The sequence below is a fragment of the Eschrichtius robustus genome, chromosome 6, assembly GCF_028021215.1.
Source record: "Eschrichtius robustus isolate mEscRob2 chromosome 6, mEscRob2.pri, whole genome shotgun sequence".
Taxonomy (NCBI): domain Eukaryota; kingdom Metazoa; phylum Chordata; class Mammalia; order Artiodactyla; family Eschrichtiidae; genus Eschrichtius; species Eschrichtius robustus.
In genome coordinates, this window is record NC_090829.1 from 91,669,103 (window position 1) to 91,687,398 (window position 18,296).

Genomic DNA, 18,296 nt, shown 5'->3' on the forward strand with positions numbered 1-18,296 from the left:
CTCTTTCTTTCTCTCTCTCTTTTTTTTCTTTAATCATTAAAAAACTATCAAATTTCACTGGAGCAACACTTGCCTCAAGTCACATCAACAAGTTTTATAAAACCCCTTCTGTCTGCCCAGTTCAACAGGAAGTCATGGAGAAGGGAATACTTAAAATACCCTCTCTGATTTTAAAGAATTGATAACGCTGTGGGGAAGAGGTCTACACAAAAAACAATCATAGGGAAGAGTTACACAGTATATTATACAGTACACTGCTACAGAGGGTCAGAGTGGTAATTTTATTTCCTGGATGTTATTACTATGGGGATGCAATGGAGGAAGTGCCATGGGTAGAGGATTTGGAGGAGTGGAACATTGCGGTGGGAAATTGCTTTGTTTTCCGGCGTAAGAGAAAAACAACCAAGGGAGCGGACAGGATACGCACGCCATCAGAGTAGTCACCAGAGCATGACTTTTTGACAAGAGTTTTCATCGTTTAGGGTAAATGTTAAAGGTAGTTCTAAAAGGGCTTTTGCTTTAGCATGAATGATGTGGCCTGTGTGATTCGGTGAGCTATTCAAAGGCCTTGTCCATATTGTGGCTTGGAGCCACACTTTGAACCCAGTTTTCAAGCAAGCTAAACCCAAACTGCGCAGAGGAGTGCACAGGGCGAGATCACTAACCAGGCCCAGTGACTCTGCAGGAAGGGACATCTTGGTTACTTCTGCTAACGTTTGCGACCATGCCTGATCGCCCCTAGGGTTCCAGAATTAACCACATCTCAAAGTGTTTACCACCGCGAGTGGAACTTGTTTGAGTAATCCCGTTCAAAGGTTGAAAACACTATAGAACAAGGCGAGAAAAAGCTGAGAACCGAGAGCCGCTAAGAAAACAAAAGCAGATGGGGACAGGTGGACCGAGGAGGGCGCCGGAGCCCACGACGGGCGAGCGGAACTTCCCTGCGGACAGGCGCCCGCCACCTGCCTGCCCTCGGGGCGGTGCCCCCGGCTTGCTGCCCGCGGGGGGAAGCGTAGGGACGCCCCCACGCGGTGTGAGCTCCTGCGGCAGGCGGCGGAGCTTCGGGGGAAACGGGCAGAAGTGAGAGGCGTGGAGTCGTCAAGGTCCAAGCGCGCAGGAGGACGTCGGACCCCGGGAGAGGCGAGTGATCATGGGCTCGAGAGGGGCCGGGGCTCCGCGGTCCGGCTGAGCAGCGCCTGGGGGCGGTAGTTCCTGAAGCGTGAGGATGGGAGTGAAAGCAGGAGAGGACGAGTGGAGGCAGGACAGTGGGGCCCACGGCGGTGCGGGAGGCAAAAAAGGAACAGCAGACAGGGACAGGGGCAATGAGGCCCCGGTGAGCGTGGGAATACGCGCTCAGCCTCCAGTGCGGGGCGGGGACACTGACGGGGGTGCTGGGGACTGGGGCGGCAGGGCGTGACCGGGAAGCCCGGCGCGCGCCACCGCCCGGGAGCTGGCGGCAGTGGGAACTCGAAGCCGCGAGTCGGGAAGGCGCCGCGTCAACAGCACTCGCGGCGGGGAGGGGGCGAGGCCGAGCGCGCGTGCGCGGCCCGCGCGGGAGGGGGAGCGGGTGTGGGGCGGCGGGAGCGCGCCTGCGCGCGGCCAAGCCGCCTGGGCACCCGGTCCTGACTGTGACGGGAGGCGGCGGTCGGTCCTCCCTGTAACGGCGGCGGCGCCTGCTCCAGACACCTGCGGCGGCGGCGACCCCGCGTCGGGGGCGGAGATGTGGCCCCTGGTGGTGTTGCTGCTGCTGGGCTCGGCGCGCTGCGGTGAGTGGTCACTCGCTCTTGGCTCTGCGGCTAGTGTCTCGCCGCCCCCGCGGGTGTGTGGGCTGCGCCCCCTCTGGCCCGGCGGCTGCCTGGAGAGGGTGGCCAGGGCGCTGGGCACGCGGGCCCTGCACGAGCGGGGTGCGGACGTAGGAGGGCCCCGCGGGTAATCTGCGCCCACTTCTTTGCTTCCTTTCCCTCCTCTTCCTCTTCCCCTGGGTGAGAGCGGGGCTCATCTTCCCCTGTTTTCCACCTCCAGATGCACACACTGAGGAAGACTCCAAACCGTGCACCTCGCGCAAAAATTAGCTGTAGAGAGAAAGGGCGCGATCAGAGGCGAGGGGTTGGCAGCTGTTAGGGTCCCCCCTCTTTCGCACCCTCTGTCTCCTCAGTGCTTTAAACGCATTTGGGGTTGAAGGAGGGAGAGTGGGAGGGCCCGAGCCTCATGCAATGCAAGTGCGCATTTTGGCGAAGTCTGAAAGAAGGGGTTTCTCCTGTTTGCCCTCCCACCTGAACATAGGAGTTAAGGGGACGTAAAGGACACAGTTAAGTTTCATTTGCAACCCAGCGTTTAATCAGAAGATTCTTCTGGCTCCTTTTTTTTTTTTTTTTTTTTAATACCCTAGATATAAGCTTCCTGGATGGAAACTCTTTCTCGCTACTCCCACGCCCCATCATCCACTTTAATACAGTCCGAATTGCACGTTCAAGTTTTCCTACTTTTTTTAGGGGAACCGTTTTAAAAGTAATCCAGATTTCGCTTGAAGTATGAAGACAGTAACCTCTAGTCAAAACATATTTGCGGCAGAGTGGGATTTGGTGTCTTTCGACGCCAAAGGCGTTTTGGCCCCCCAAGCTTTTGGAATCCATTTCGCTTTTTTAAAACGTGTGCTTCGTCTATAACAACTGAGGAAGGAATGGGAATTTTCGTGGCTCTACAGTGCCTGTCACACTTCACGTCTATAGAGCCTCTTGTGAACTTTTTGTAAAATTCAGAATTGAGTTGGAGTAACAGTAACAAGCAGTTGTTACATTTTATTCTAGAATGCTAAGTTAATTAGATTTTAAACGGGTTATTAGGCTCACTGTGCCATTCATAAAGGCTTGTGACTTCAAGCTATTTCCAAAATGCCCTTAAGTCCCGGCTTAGCTCTTTCCTCACTCTGAAGCCGCCTGGGATGTTGGAGCTGCTAATAATCAATCTCTGTTATCTGAAGGGTTGATATTAGGTAAGGTAGTGTTTTCTGTTATCCTTAACGGCTTATTGCCCATTACTATCATTATAGCTCAAATAATACTGCTTTCAGAAACCTGTTGTATGATCAGAAAGCCTTATATTGAACCCGATTATGAATTTGTAATAAAATATTACTAATTCAGACCGTTGGTCTCAAAGCTAGTTTGAAGCGTAAAAAGTGTAAATCATGTACTGTTTTAAAAACGGGGTCCTATTTTCAAGTAGATTAGAAAGAAGTGCTAGAATGGTACTTTTGGGGATAGAAATGGTTAGGCCTCTTTTAGTAATAGGTATGATCACATATAATTAGCACTCATTTACGTACAACAGTAGTGTGCTCAAGTCCCTACAGAGTCTTGGAATTCAGAATTTATGGTATTTCATTGTACTTAGTTAATAATAACCTGAAAAAAACCAGAGGCATTATGCATTTAAGTGTTGAATGTAAAACAGGAAGGGATAGTGTTTGTCATAGATATAATGGATTTTTGTGCATGTGTGTTTAATATGTAGTTTTAAAAGAACATGTATGAAGAGATGTTAACAGTCTCAGAACACAAGTAGTTATAAACCAAAGTATTTGGGAGACTGAATTTAGATTCTATAATGAGTAAGGAAGTCATGGATTTGTATGTTTATTTGTACTCAGGTTTGATTTGCTTTTAGTTTCATTTATAAATGATTGTTAATCAAAGGCTCCTTCCTGGTAACCACTACAGTTTCTTTCCATTGATCTTTGTAGTAAAGGAAGTTGTCTAAAATGCCCATTCCTTCTAATTACAGGCAAAATACAACATCCTTTATTGGTTTACAAGATGTAGAATGAGTTACTATTCTCCTTTCCTCCCCCCTCCCCCATATGTCCAATTATACATTGTTTAAAAGCACATCAGCAGTTTCAGTGGTATTCACTAACTGGTAAATAAAACGCTACTCAAATAAGGACAGAGATATGAACTGTCTTATCAGTGGTTGAATGACTTTTCTTTGTTCAAAGTGAGTTTTTAAAAGGTACACATGATTTAAAAAACATTTTTATTGTGTAAGTCTATTAGTCATTTGGCTTGCTCATACAAAAATGTTTTCTTTTCTCCTAAAGAATATATTACTTTTAACCACAATTTGCCATTTTAAGGAAGTAAATGCCTATTTAAAAGTACTTATTTCCGGGGCTGCCCAGCAGTCTAGAGGCAGTATGCTAAAGCATTACACTAAATGCCTACCATTAGGACATTTGCTCATGCTGTCATCTGTATTTCGGCAGAAGTTTTATCTTTGCCACTGAATTGTTAATGGAGATTTGAAAGGCCAGGTTCTAAAGATGAAAAATAGGTGGTTTTCCCAAAATTGATAAACATTCTAAATCCAAAATGCATTATTAAAACTAAGTTTGCATTCCTTGATGTTAATTCAACTCTAGCTACTATAGGCATTGTTTTTTAATACATTTATGCTCTTTTTGTGACGTAATTTTCATATAACCATTTTACCCATCTTTTAGGTTTTTGCTGTCATACCTTCTTATACAAGAGAAAAATTTCTATATTTTTATATCTTGTGCCTCAGCCTAATATAATGCACTCTTGGGTTGTGATAAAGCAACTTTCACTTTGTGTACTAGTGCTGATATTTCTTCCATGATAAAAGAACAAGAATGATAGTGTAGCATCAATTTTGCTAAACTCATTGTAGTAATAAAGTAAAAAAAATGTAGAGCACCCAGGAAATTTGATTCTGATATACCTAGACTAAGACAATAGAACCTGAATTTTCCCTCTTTGTGGTTACATGGAGTTGCAACAGGAATTAGAAGTTACACCCTGCTCTGAATATTTTATTCCATCTCCATGGAGCAGTTGTATAAGACTCAGAATCTGGTCAATCCCAGGGTTTAAGATTTAGATTAGGAGAATAAGTGCATATTTGAAAACATGTCACACTTATACGTTAAAAAGCAAGGCAAGGGATTTGGCAAGTGCAGGGTCTATCAAAATTGCTTTTCCTGTTTCAAGCAAGTATGAGCCCATGTTATGCTCTAAGCATTTTGCAAGGCCCTCTTGGACATACAGACAAATTTCGGACTGTATGCCTCTTAATAACTTAAAGTGTAGTTTATGAAGAGAAGGGATTTTTTGTTTTTATACCGCAGTAGTACTTAATATATTTTAAGTGCTTGATAATGCTGTAATTCTGGATGTTACTGACTTTAAACTGCCCCGGGCCTTATAATTCTAGGTTGACCATTTCTGTTCTCATGAGGCCACTTTAAAACCCAGTGGGAGATTAGTTTGAGTCAGAACTAAACAGGTGTGGACATCTCCATTTTACCCCAGACTTTAGTTTCTGTTGAGGAGAGATCTGACTAAATCCTCCTTTTGACCCTAATTCTAACCCAATTCAGTTTGAGACTCCAGTTCTTCATACCAGAGACCAAGCCTGATGGCAAATATTAGTAGGATTCATTTCTCACAGGTGTCTTTACTTAACGAGCTTTGCCTCATTCACCTTAGTGACTGCTGGGGCTTCTTACCCCAATCCTGAACATCCATTCCAAGCAAATAATTAACTTCCTACTCTACTGCAAGAAATAGTGATGTGTGGTGTGGACTCTCTCAACTTCCCGCCCACCATTACTAAACTTGTTTATAATATCTTAGGCAATGTTCATCTCATTCTCCTCCTTCACCCAGTGTCAGAAGTGTTCCTATTCACTTTCCAAGGAAAGGATACCCTGTCTACAGCTCTTTCACTTCCACCATCTTGGAGACCTGCCTAATCACCTTAATCCTTAAGCCTTGTACCTTAGATCTTTCCTTCTTCATTGATTCCTTCATCTTAGCTAGCAGACATGCTCAAGTTTCACCCCATATTAAAAACAAACAAGAAGAACAACCAAAAAAACCTTGGCCTTGTCCCGGCCTCCACGCTCTTTCCATCACTGCCTTCTTTCTCTGCTTTCTTATACTGCCGAGTCCCTAGTCTGCTGACATTGCTGCAGGTAAAGAAGCTAATGGTGAAATTTTAAATCTCTAGAGGCTGTTTTTACTCATCCTGCTTGACATCTGTTTTGTCCATATTAAGACCCTTCCTTGGTGTCTGCAGTGGCATTCTTTGCTGCCTCACCTACTTCTATCACTTCTTTTTCTCACATCCTTGGTTTGTTCCTCTTTAACTATTTTCTCCACAAATATTGGTATTCCCCAACACTTTATTCTCTGGTACCTGCTCTGTTTGCTTTGCAAGGACTCTCTGGGTGATCTTGTTTATGCTCACAGTTTCAATTACCGCCTTTATTCTTGGTAATTCCCAAGTCTTTGTAGCTCAGACTTTTCTTCTTAAATCCAGATTGATATATCCTGGGATCTACTGGACATCTCCATTTCATTGCACCACAGGTACTTTTAATACTCAGCTTATTAAATATTGAAAGAATATTCACCCCTACATCTCTTAAATCTCTTTTCTCTATAGTTAATCCACAGTCTAACTAGTTATGCATACTATTGCTATTTTAGCTAACAACTTTATTTTTATTTTATTTTATTTTTTAATTTTTTTAACAACTATATTGGAGTATAATTGCTTTACAATGGTGTGTTAGTTTCCACTGTATAACAAAGTGAATCAACTATACGTATACATACATCCGCATATCCCCTCCCTCTTGCGTCTCCCTCCCACCCTCCCTATCACACCCCTCTAGGTGGTCACAAAGCACCGAGCTGATCTCCCTGTGCTATGTGGCTGCTTCCCACTAGCTAGCTATTTTACGTTTGGTAGTGTATATATGTCCATGCCACTCTCTCACTTCGTCTCAGCTTACCCTTCCCCCTCCCCGTGTCCTCAAGTCCATTCTCTACGTCTGCATCTTTATTCCTGTCCTGCCCCTAGGTTCTTCAGAACTTTTTTTTTTTTTTTTAGAGTCCCTATATATGTGTTAGCATACAGTATTTTTTTTTCCCTTTCTGACTTACTTCACTCTGTATGACAGACTCTAGGTCCATCCACCTCACTACAAATAACTCCATTTCGTTTCTTTTTATGGCTGAGTAATATTCCATTGTATATATGTGCCACATCTTCTTTATCCATTCATCTGTCAGTGGACACTTAGGTTGCTTCCATGTCCTGGCTATTGTAAATACAGATGCAATGAACATTTTGGTACATGACTCTTTTTGAATTATGGTTTTCTCAGGGTATATGCCCAGTAGTGGGATTGCTGGGTCATATGGTAATTCTATTTTTAGTTTTTTAAGGAACCTCCACACTGTTCTCCATAGTGGCTGTATCAATTTACATTCCCACCAACAGTGCAAGAGGGTTCCCTTTTCTCCACACCCTCTCCAGCATTTATTGTTTGTAGATTTTTTGATGATGGCCATTCTGACTGGTGTGAGGTGATACCTCATTGTAGTTTTGATTTGCATTTCTCTAATGATTAGTGATGTTGAGCATCCATTCATGTGTTTGTTGGCAATCTGTATATCTTCTTTGGAGAGATGTCTATTTAGGTCTTCTGCCCATTTTTGGATTGGGTTGTTTGTTTTTTAGTTAACAACTTTACAGTTCTTCTTTCTTCTTCTCCTTTACCTCCCACATCTGACTTACGTCGATTTTACTTTTTTGTTTTTTTACTGTAATTTTTGGCCTTCTCTTCAGTTGTCATTTGCCTGGATTACTGCAGTGATCTCTTAATGTATCTTCTTTCCCATCTCCTTTCCTGCCCGCAATTCACCCTTCATACTGCTGTATTATTTTTTTAAATGTAAGTAAGTCTGAGTGGTTTGCTACTGCTTATGTTTTCAACTCCAAACTCCTCAGAATGACATTCAAAGAAGCCTTTACAATACTTCTTAACCATCTTTTCCAGCCCCCTTTCCTAGAGCTCACCTGAATAATCATCAGCCTTCGTTTATTCTCTTTCTTCATTCCTCTGTACTCATTACGTACTCTGCCTAGAAAGCTCTTCCTTTTCTATGACATTCCTACTTATCCTTCCAGACCCAGTTTAAACACCACCTGGTAGGAAGAGCATTCTTAGACACGACAAGTAATTTTAAAGGAACTGTTCCATCCAATCTGCAACTGACTTGATTTAGATTTTTCATTAAAATATGTAGCTTCACGATACTGTAATCAGGTCTATAGAAGTAAGAAACAGTGGAGGATTCTTTTGAAATATGGAAGAAGAGTGACTCTTCCCTGATACGATGTTTAGATTTTCCTTTCTTGGGATTCATACTTTAAATTTTTACATTCAGAAGAAATGTATTAAGTCCTACTTGCTGGACCCTGGGTTACATCCATAGGATACCAAATGAAGACATTGTCCTTGCATTACTATCTTTTGATCCTAAAGGAGAGATCAGTAAAGTAAAACAGTAGTTACAAGATTTGATAGTAAATGCAGTGACAGCACTTGAAGAGGGGGCAGTGGAAGCAATAAGGAGGGATGAATACAGTTGAGTAGTAGCAACAAAGGGAACAGGATTGAACGTCTCAACTGTGCTTTCAGGAAGAGCCAAAGTTAGTGAACTATAGCTGCCATTTATTGAACATTTGCTGTGTATGTGAAAGGCACTGAAAGAAGAACTCCATGTTCTTTATCTGATTAAATCTTAACAAAATCTCTATGAGGTGTACACTATCACCATGCACATTTTATAGATGAGGAAACTGAGATACAGAAATTAAGTAACTTGCCTAAGGTTATACACTTAGGAAGTGCTAAATCTCCATCCAAGGTCTGATTCCAAAGTTTGTGCTCTTACCTGAACACGCAGTGAAAGGTACAGGCCTCCTTAGGCTGGGGAACAGCTTGTGTGTGGGGGGAAAGGCATGGAGAAGAGAGTTCATTTGCATATCCATGGAATTGCAAGAAGGTCATTATGATTGGAGCTTAGTTTGGAAATGAAGGAGTACAGGAGGTGGAGCTGGACAGGATCTTGAAGGACCTAGTTTGTATTCCATGCTAATACCCTTAGAATTTAGCCTGAAAGTCAGGGGGCGGCGGGTGCTGTTAAAGTATATTAGGCAAAAGAGTGTATATTTGCATTTGGAACAGTTATTTTGGGAACTGTGGAAAATACATGGCTGGGATGGGGAAACATTGAGGCTGAAGGCAGGGAGCTAGTTAAGAGGGTATGACAATAGTTCAAGGCAGAAATGATGAATGTCTAATTAATTCATACAACAGACATTGGATTTAGGAACTGTTAAATAGGCTGAGCCTAACAAGAGCTCTCCATGGCTTAGGAGAGGGCAGAATCCAGCGTGATTCGTAGGTCCAGGTCTGGTTGACTGGTAGATAATAGAAAATACTTTAGGGAAGTGAGGATTTGGAATGAAGGTAGGCAGAGGGTAAGTAGATTTTTGGACATGTTGACTCTGAAGTAACTGTAGTGCATCCAAGTGGAAACACATAGCAGCCAGTTGGCTTTCCAAGGTCTGCAGTTAAGGAGAAAGGTGAGGCCTAGTTAAATAAAATGTGTGGGTAGTTAAAACCTGGAGTAAGGGAGAATACTGGGACGGGGAGGGGTGGGGAGGCAGTGTTGGATAGGAAGTCCTTAGGAACCTAATATTTATTGTGAGTCAAGGAATAGATTTCAATAAAGAAAAAATGCTGCAACGAGATGGAGAAGGCTCTAGGAGGAAATCCAGAGACATAGAAGCCAAGAGACAAGAGCAAGAAAGGAGCTAGCTGCCCACTGGCTCAAGAACTGTAGAGAAGTCAAGATAAAGAGTGAACCATGTGCATTCCGTTTTCACAGGGGATGATTGGTGACTTTGGCAAGAGCTGTTGTAGTGAAAAAAGGCAAGGTGCAGGCCAGGTGGCAGAGATTTAAAAAGTGAGTAAGAGGTGAAGAAATGCATGTAGATTATCTTTCTAGGATGCTAGGAAACAGAGACAAGTACAAGGGATTTTTTTTTTTCAGTTGGCTAATATTCAAGCATTTAAAAAAGTTTTTTTAAACCTATTGTAAATGAACTTGAGGGATGTCGGAGGATGATAGTCAACGAGGGAAAGTCCTCGAGGAGATTGATGAGTGTGGGGCAGAAATGTAAACTAGCTCTCAGGTGACAGGGTTCATTTCTGAAGAGGAGGAAGTGAGGGGAAGAGAGGTGTGGATAGTTGGGGTAGCAAGAAAATTTGTAGGTGGAAGCATTGGAAGCTTCTGGTTTCTTATCTGGAGGACTCAACTTGAAATAGGAAGAGAGGGCTCCTTCAGAGAGTATAAGATAAGCTCTTGCAAAAGGAGAGTGATTTCAGAGTTGTTACAGTGGAGAGAACTTTTATGTGGAACATGTGAAACGATAAAAGATTGAAGGCCTAAATGGTCAGGGTCCATGACAATCTTCTGTTGTTCTCTTAGTAGCAACAAACATTTTCTTTTTTTTTTTAATAAATTTATTTATTTTATTTTATTTTTGGCTGCGTTGGGTCTTTGCTGCTGTGCTTGGGCTTTCTCTAGTTGCGGTGAGCGGGGGCTACTTTTTGTTGCAGTGCGCGGGCTTCTCATTGTGGTGGCTTCTCTTGTTGCGGAGCATGGGTTCTAGGCACGTGGGCTTCAGTAGTTGTGGCACGCGGGCTCAGTAGTTGTGGCTCAAGGGCCCTAGAGCGCAGGCTCAGTAGTTGTGGCGTATGGGCTTAGTTGCTCCGTGGCATGTGGGATCCTCCCCGACCAGGGCTCGAACTCGTGTCGCCTGCATTGGCAGGCAGATTGTTAACCACTGTGCCACCAGGGAAGACCCAACAAACATTTTCTTTGAAATCCGTAAGACTGATTACTTTCCTGCCCATCCATAGCACTTCATACAGGTAGGACAGCCCTTATGACCTTGGGTTATAAAAAGTATGTATCAGTCCCCCAAGTGAGAATTCTAAGCTTCTTAAAGATAATTCCTACATTTTTTTCCATTATTGTATCCCCACATCCTGTCACAGTGTTTCAGATCAGGTAATTCTCAAGAAACATTTGTTGCATGTTAGCATTTCTGACCTAGGCCTGTGTACTGTGAGTATCATGTATTAAGCCTTTTCTGCAAGTGTATAGCAGCTGTTTTGAGGACTGTGGTATGAGATGGTTTGAGTTGGTGGTCTGTAGTCACAGAGGTTGTAAGGTCCAGTATTTTTGGCATTTGATATAAGTTAGTTTTCTCATTTCATTTGTTAATTTATCTGTAACTGGCATGGCTGATGGTTATACTTATCAGTTTCTCTCTGATTTAGACTGCTGTAGCATTTCTTGATTATTCAGAACTTACTTATTCATGATAATTATCTATATGATCCTTTATTTGCTCTGTATATTTTAGATCATTTCTTCACTTTGCTGTTTCATCAGAAGGCAGTAGGCAAAATAGAGAAAAACCAAATCAGATAATTTTACTACTTAATAGCTTTTTAACAAATGTTTATAGAGGATGAAGTTGTAGTTAACAGCTGATGGAGCAACATTTTTGGACTATCTTTATTTATTAATTATTAGTGCAAGGAGTATTCAAATTATAGTTTATCCAGGTCAATTTCACTTTGAAGTTTATTGACAGCGTTTATTCTACTTAAATTGCTTCAGCTATAAAAATGTTTGCATTAATATTACAACAAATAACACAGTATAATCAGTGCTTTCTGTATTCTTTAGAAAATTCATTTTCTAAACATAAGTTATGAAATCGTGGAGTGCTTGCTGACTGCTTCTTACTTAGAAGCGGTCTTACCACTTCTACAAAAGATCGCTGGGATAACTTAGCTGTTCACTTGCATCTCTTTAATTAAAGGATAATTTTTAGAAGGTAAAATCTTGACTCAAACAAACATAAAATGAACATGTGTCAGAGTTTTTATTTCACATTAATAAGCAAACCAGCAAGATGGTACAACCATCTTGGTTTTAAAAGAGAATTGTAAGAATAGACACATGTACATATGGGAAATCAGGAATGGTGAAATGAATTTGTGAGTAAATGCAAAATTGGTCAGTGTCCTCAGCGCAATAAAATGTAATTTTTTTTTTTTTTGGCCACGCTGCAAGGCATGCAGGATCTTAGTTCCCCAACCAGGGATCAAACCCGTGCCCCCTGCAGTGGAAGCACTGAGCCTTAAGCACTAGACCGCCAGGGAAGTCCCTAAAATGTAATTGTTTAAATTCCTCTCTTCCACCAGGTGGAAATCAATGGCAGAACAAAACTTATTTGTATCTCTATGGATATGAATCATTCGCATTACTGTCAGTTTTCTACAACTTACAAAATTGTAAAAGCAGCCCAGTCTTAGCAAGAGGCACAGGCCCCATAGAATCAGATATTCGAAAAGGATCTGTCAGACAATGCCCAGCACTCCGTTGAAAGGACTCCCAGTAATCTTTTTGTCCATTTCAAAATCGTTGACCATATTTTCTGACACTTTCCTTCCTTTCTAATTCCAACATCATAGCCACTTTCTTCTCTCCTTGTACACTATAGTCTCCCCCTAATGCTTATTTCTCAGGGGAAATAATTTACAACTCCAAGGTTTTGAAGAATGCAGTTGGAAGTCCAGGTTTTGCCTGGGGCTTCCTGATATTTGGGTGGCTAGAAATATAAAGAACTAGGGAGAGGTGAGCTATGGATGCCCACAGGATTGATTCAGACTGCAGATTCCCAGCAATGTAACAATTTAGACCTGCCAGTCAGAGAAGGTCTGGAGCATTACATTAAAATGCTGTATAGTGCTTAGTTTTTATAGTATCACCCTACATATTTATAGCACAGTATTGTTTACAGAGTACTTGCCAATATATTTTCTCCTGTCATGCTGACCACAATTCTGTGAAGCAGCCCGGTGTTGGTTTTTGATCCTCTTACTAACAGAGAGTAAACCAAGGCATAGAGAAGTTAAGTGACTTGCTTAAGGGCGCATACTGAAAAATGACAGAGATGGGATTTGTTCTCAGGCTTCTTGAACATTGTTCAGTTCATATTCCACTCTGCATCCTAGCATTCAATTCAGTGGGCATTTATTGAAGAGTAATTATGTTCCTAGAGTAATAACATCCTATGCCCCGATGAAGGAAAAAAATCTTAAAGATGAATGATTAAACTTGAGGTTTTATTTATATTTGTTAGTGCTTTTTTTGAGAGAAACACCAAGGAACTACTTAGATGAAAGAGTTGATAAATGGCTGAAGAATATGGAAGACAACTACAATTTCTCCACATTTTTACACATTTTAGACGAAAGATGATGCATTTCTCAATCCCTCTTTTATAAGGCAACAACCAGTAGTTTATCCTGTTGAAAAGAGTTGATGGAATATATGCTACTTATTAGCAGTATCTGCTCTTGGTTTCAACTTGCGTCTTAGCTTTATTTTGGGTGGTTTATGATTTCTAGAAGGAAGAGATACCTGTGATGTACGTTTGGAAGTTGTTCCTTAGTTTCAATGAAATGTGGGAGTGGGAAAATACCATTCAATTGTGTATAATCTTTTATAATACTCGCATACAAAATGTCTGTTGCTGTCTGTATTTTGCAATGGGAAAATAACCATAGAGAATGTTTTTTTCTCCTTAGCATTCTAAGACTTTCCATCCTAGTGGAAAGATGTGATGTGATTCATGTGATTTACTTTTTATATTTAAGTACAGTAGAGCCTGACACCTTTTTCGGAAATGCAACATAGGGATAGAGATAAACTTCATATCAGTTTAGCAAGTTCTATCTGGAGGAGTGTGTAGAAGTTAAGACTGAATATAATCTTTGGTTTTATTTTCTGTTTAAAATGTTCTCATAGTAAGGATAGTATTTTTCTACATATATCAGAAGACAGTAATGATTACGTCAAAGCTTCCAAAGCCAGATACTACACCTGCATGTTCTAACACAGTTGCTGAATTTATTCCCAAGATGTGTGAGAATGTATATTTTGTTTTACTGGGAATGAATAAGGAAGAGGTGTACAGTGTTGTCTGTCAGCTGTGCATGTTAATATTAAAATAATTTGTTTCTTTTTTTAACCTTGCCCATCTTCTCTATAGCTGCTTGCTTGCTTAAGTGAACAATAGAAGCATTTCTCTTTATCTTAAGGATTTGTAACATATGTAAAATCTCATAGTATAGAATTCTGTAATGAAATGAAACAATTTTATTTCTCTTTTCCAGGTTCAGCTCAGCTAATATTTAATACAACCAAATCTGTAGAATACACCGTTTGCAATCAAACTGTTGTCATCCCATGTTTTGTTAATAACATGGAGGCGAAGAGCATTGCTGAATTGTATGTCAAGTGGAAATTTAAAGGAAAAGACATTTTCAACTTTGATGGAGGTCAGCAAAAGTCCAAGCCCAGCGATAACTTTACTAGTGCAAAAATCTCACCATCAGAATTACTAAATGGCATTGCCTCTTTGACGATGGATAAACGTGATGCCGTCTTAGGAAACTACACTTGTGAAGTAACAGAATTAAGCAGAGAAGGCGAAACCATCGTAGAACTAAAATATCGTGTTGGTAAGGCTTCTATAAAGTTTCCCTTTTATTTCTCCTGAAGCAACATGATCCTGTTAGAAAGGGGGGTAAAATGGGGCCACCGACTCGTTTGAATCAAAAAGCGAACTATTAATAATAAATGTTGATGGAATGTTTAGCAGCTTTAAGATCATGAGTTTTATCTTATATGCTCTTCTGCTTTTCACAGTAAATCTCCTTTGTTGTTTGTTAATTTGTACATTGTGTGGTTCTCAAACTTTTTGTCTGAGGAGTGTTATATTACGGTGAGCAGTCCGGGGGTCATCTACTCTGCGTTTCTGTTTGTTGCCATCAAAAGTACTTTCTTTCATGTGATTAATTTTCAAGGCTTTTTCCAATTATTTTGCCTTTTTTTTAACCTTACACTTTGATCAAGGGTTGACAAGTCCCAGCCATGCTTCCTCTGGAAAGAACAGATTAGGAGGAGGATCAGAATATTTAAAATCAGGTTATCATAGATGATTCCTTGAGGTTTCCTGTGCTTAGCCTTGCTTTGTTATTTTTTCCCTTGGCCAAGATGTGGGAGAGCTAGGGATCCAATTTAATTTATTTATTTATAATTATTTAAATTATAGCACCATGATTCTGCCCTTTCTTCGCGATCTTGAGTTGGTGAGTTGCATAAAGCAGTAAAGTTACCTGAAGTAAATTTAAAGTCTCCTTTCTTTCTGTTCTTTGCTGTACCAGCTGAGTTCTTCAACCACATAGAAGTACATTTCAACCTCCTATTTTGAAAGCTCTATTTAGAATCACTAGACATATTACCGATCTCAGGATTAGACCATACTTTAAGAACCTCTGCTTTCAGTGGGATCAGATCAGTTCAATTGGATCCGCTATTTGCCTCTGTTCTTCTCGCATTTACTGTTACTAAATGTCTGTTACCACATTGGGAATGGGGTGCTTAGGTTGATAGAATATTTTGACATTGCTTAGGATTAGGAATCAACAGATCTGAGTTATATCCCCTATTCTGCAACGTAACTGTTCACCTTTATGGTATGGAGAAGTTACTTTGCCAAGTCAAGTTACCTCATCTCTAAAATAGGGATGAAAATAGATACTTGCTTTTATGTATTCTACAGTCTAACGAGCACCAAATGAGATCCCTTGTGTACAAGTGCTGTGTGAACCAAAGTGCTTTGCAGATGTAAATTGTGTTCTTGGGGTGTTTGTTTTATGAAGGAAGGTATCAGGTTGCTGAAGCTGGCCTGGGGTGTTGTGAGAGGGAGGGCAGGAGATGGCTTAGAGTAGGCTAGCAGAATCTGGAAGGCTTTTCTGCTCAGAAATCTCTCTTACAGTGTAACTTTTATTAATTTGGTATTAATTTGGGCTGAAGAGCTTTTTTTCTTTATTTTAAAGTATACCTTTCATCAGGGGTCTAATCTGGAATTGGATAACCTAATATCTAGTTGAAATTTCTGAAGGAATGTACAGCTTCATTGGAATGAAGAAACAAGGCATAGGGACCAGTAATTTTTGAGTGTAGTGTAGGTCACTGGGTAGTAAACTCAAGATATGAGACTTGAAAGGCCAGAAGATGGAATGAAGGTGGATGAGAAAGGAATACCAACATCTGAGATGAAGAGAAAGTTTATAATTTTGTGTGTGATTGTTTCATCTTTCTTTGTTTTCAAAGTACCCTATAAAAATATGGACTGTGTTTACTCTGGGACCATTCAAATGAGGAGGTACTGTTTCACTGTAGAGAATGTAGAAAATTCTACCAGAGGTCTCAGACATTTGGCTTTGCATTCATTTTTATTTGTTGAAATACTTATAGATTCACAGGAAGTTGCAAAGATAGAACAGAGGGGTGCTGGGGGTGCTGGGTACTCTTCACTCAGTTACCCCAGTGGTTGGTTACCTCTTATATAACGATACTAAAATATCAAAACTTGGAAGTTGACAATGGTACAATGTATGTGTATTCTTTGTCATTTTATGATATGTATATTTATGTAACTACCACCACAATCAGCATATAAAACTATTTCATTTGCACAAAGCTGTCCCTCATGCTAACCTGCCAAGCACTAATTTGTTCTCCATGTCTATACTTTGGTCATTTCAACAGTGTAATGTAAATGGAATCATATGGTATGTAATCTTTTGAGATTGGCTTTTTACACTCAGCACAGTACCCTTGAGATCTGTCCAAGTTGTTGCCTGTATCAATAGTTTGTTCTCTTTCTCTCTCTTTTTTGGCTGAGTAGTATTCCATGGTATGGGTATATCGCAGCTTGTTTAACTGTTCACCTATTGTAGGACATTTTGGGTGTTTCCAGTTTTTGGCTGTTACAAATGGAGTTGCTGTGAACTACCATATAGAGGTTTTTAGGTGCACATAATCTTCATTCCTCTAATTAAATGCCCAGGAGTACGATTACTCAGCTGTATGCAAGTGTATGCTTAGTTGTTTGTTTTAACATCTTTATTGGAGTATAATTGCTTTACAATGGTGAGTTAGTTTCTGCTGTATAACAAAGTGAAGGAAACTGCCAAACTGTTTTCCAGAGTGGTTGTACCATTTTACGTTCCCATCAGCAACATATGAGTGATCTAGTTTCTTCACATCCTTGCCAGCATCTACTGTTGTCATGTCATTATTTTGTACCCATTTTTTACTGGGAAAAAAAAAAAAACAAAAAACCTTCTCTCTGCACAAAAAGTTAATTGGAGCAGGACTCTTATAGTGGAATACAAATGTATTGTGATAATGAGACTTACCCATCAGGTGGACTTTGGGGATTTAGGCAATAGAAACCATTTTTACAATGTGGTACTTTTTCACAAATATAGGCATAAGTGAGGAATAGAAATTGCATAATAGAGAATTCCACTTAGTAGAATGTGCATTAAGGGTGGCCATTCTTTGTGCCCTTTTTTTGGAGCACAGTATTTTAGAAATACTACCTATGAGATATGTATACCTCTCTATGAGATTTTATATACCTCTGGTGCCTACGTATAGTATAGTACCATGGACGGAGCACAGGACTTGAATTCAGAAAGCTTTTTCTATACATTACCATTTTCTAGTTTAAGAAAATTTGGATAAAAAACTCAACCTGTCTGGCCCTCTGTTTTTTATCTGTAAGATGGGAATACCATTTCCATCACAGTCTTGTTCAAAATATCTTGCTTACTTAACAGAGATTTATTGAGCACCTACTATGTGTCAGGCACTGTGCTAGCCACTATGGATTCATTGATGATGAAGACATAATCCCTGCTTTCAAGGAAGTGATAGTACAAAAGAACAGTAAAATAATCTGACATTTATTAGGGCACAGATAGTTTATGTATATGTGCCAGATAGTTTATGTATATTGTGTCCTAAACTCAAGAACTCTAGGAGATAGGTAAAGGTCTTACCATTTAACAGATGAGGAAGCATGAGAGATTTAGGGTAGTTGTTCAAGACCAGAGTCATAGCCATGATTTTAACCTAGATCTGTCTGTCTTTAAAACCAGTATGTTTACCAGCACTGTATACAGTTTCTGTGGAAACACCTTGTAAACAACCAGATTACTAAATGTAAATAATAATAGTTATAAAATGTGTTATTAATATTCATATTTATAGTATTAATCATACAAAAACTTGGAGGCTTAAAATTTTACTTTTTTCTGAGTAAGCTATTAGGGTTTTGTTTTAAAAGGTCTGTTCAAGTTTAGCAAAGTTGCCATTTCTATTATCATCATCATGAGACGTTATGTTCATAATGTTGACATGAAGGCATTTTGAGATCCTCGTGTTAGTTTTCAAGTGCATGTACAA

The 18,296-nt window shown here is 40.3% G+C and overlaps 1 protein-coding gene across 2 annotated transcripts in view; it reads left to right on the forward strand.

Annotated features, from left to right (window-relative positions):
• The first annotated feature begins 1,559 nt into the window (after positions 1–1,559).
• CD47 (CD47 molecule) overlaps positions 1,560–18,296 on the forward strand; it is a 56,321-nt gene continuing 39,584 nt past the window's right edge. For both annotated transcript variants that reach the window (XM_068546786.1, XM_068546787.1), the window contains exons 1-2: positions 1,560–1,766; positions 14,147–14,494. In XM_068546786.1, coding sequence (XP_068402887.1) covers positions 1,721–1,766; positions 14,147–14,494 — 394 coding nt within the window. In that variant the 5' untranslated portion in view covers positions 1,560–1,720. The remainder of the gene's footprint in view (positions 1,767–14,146; positions 14,495–18,296) is intronic.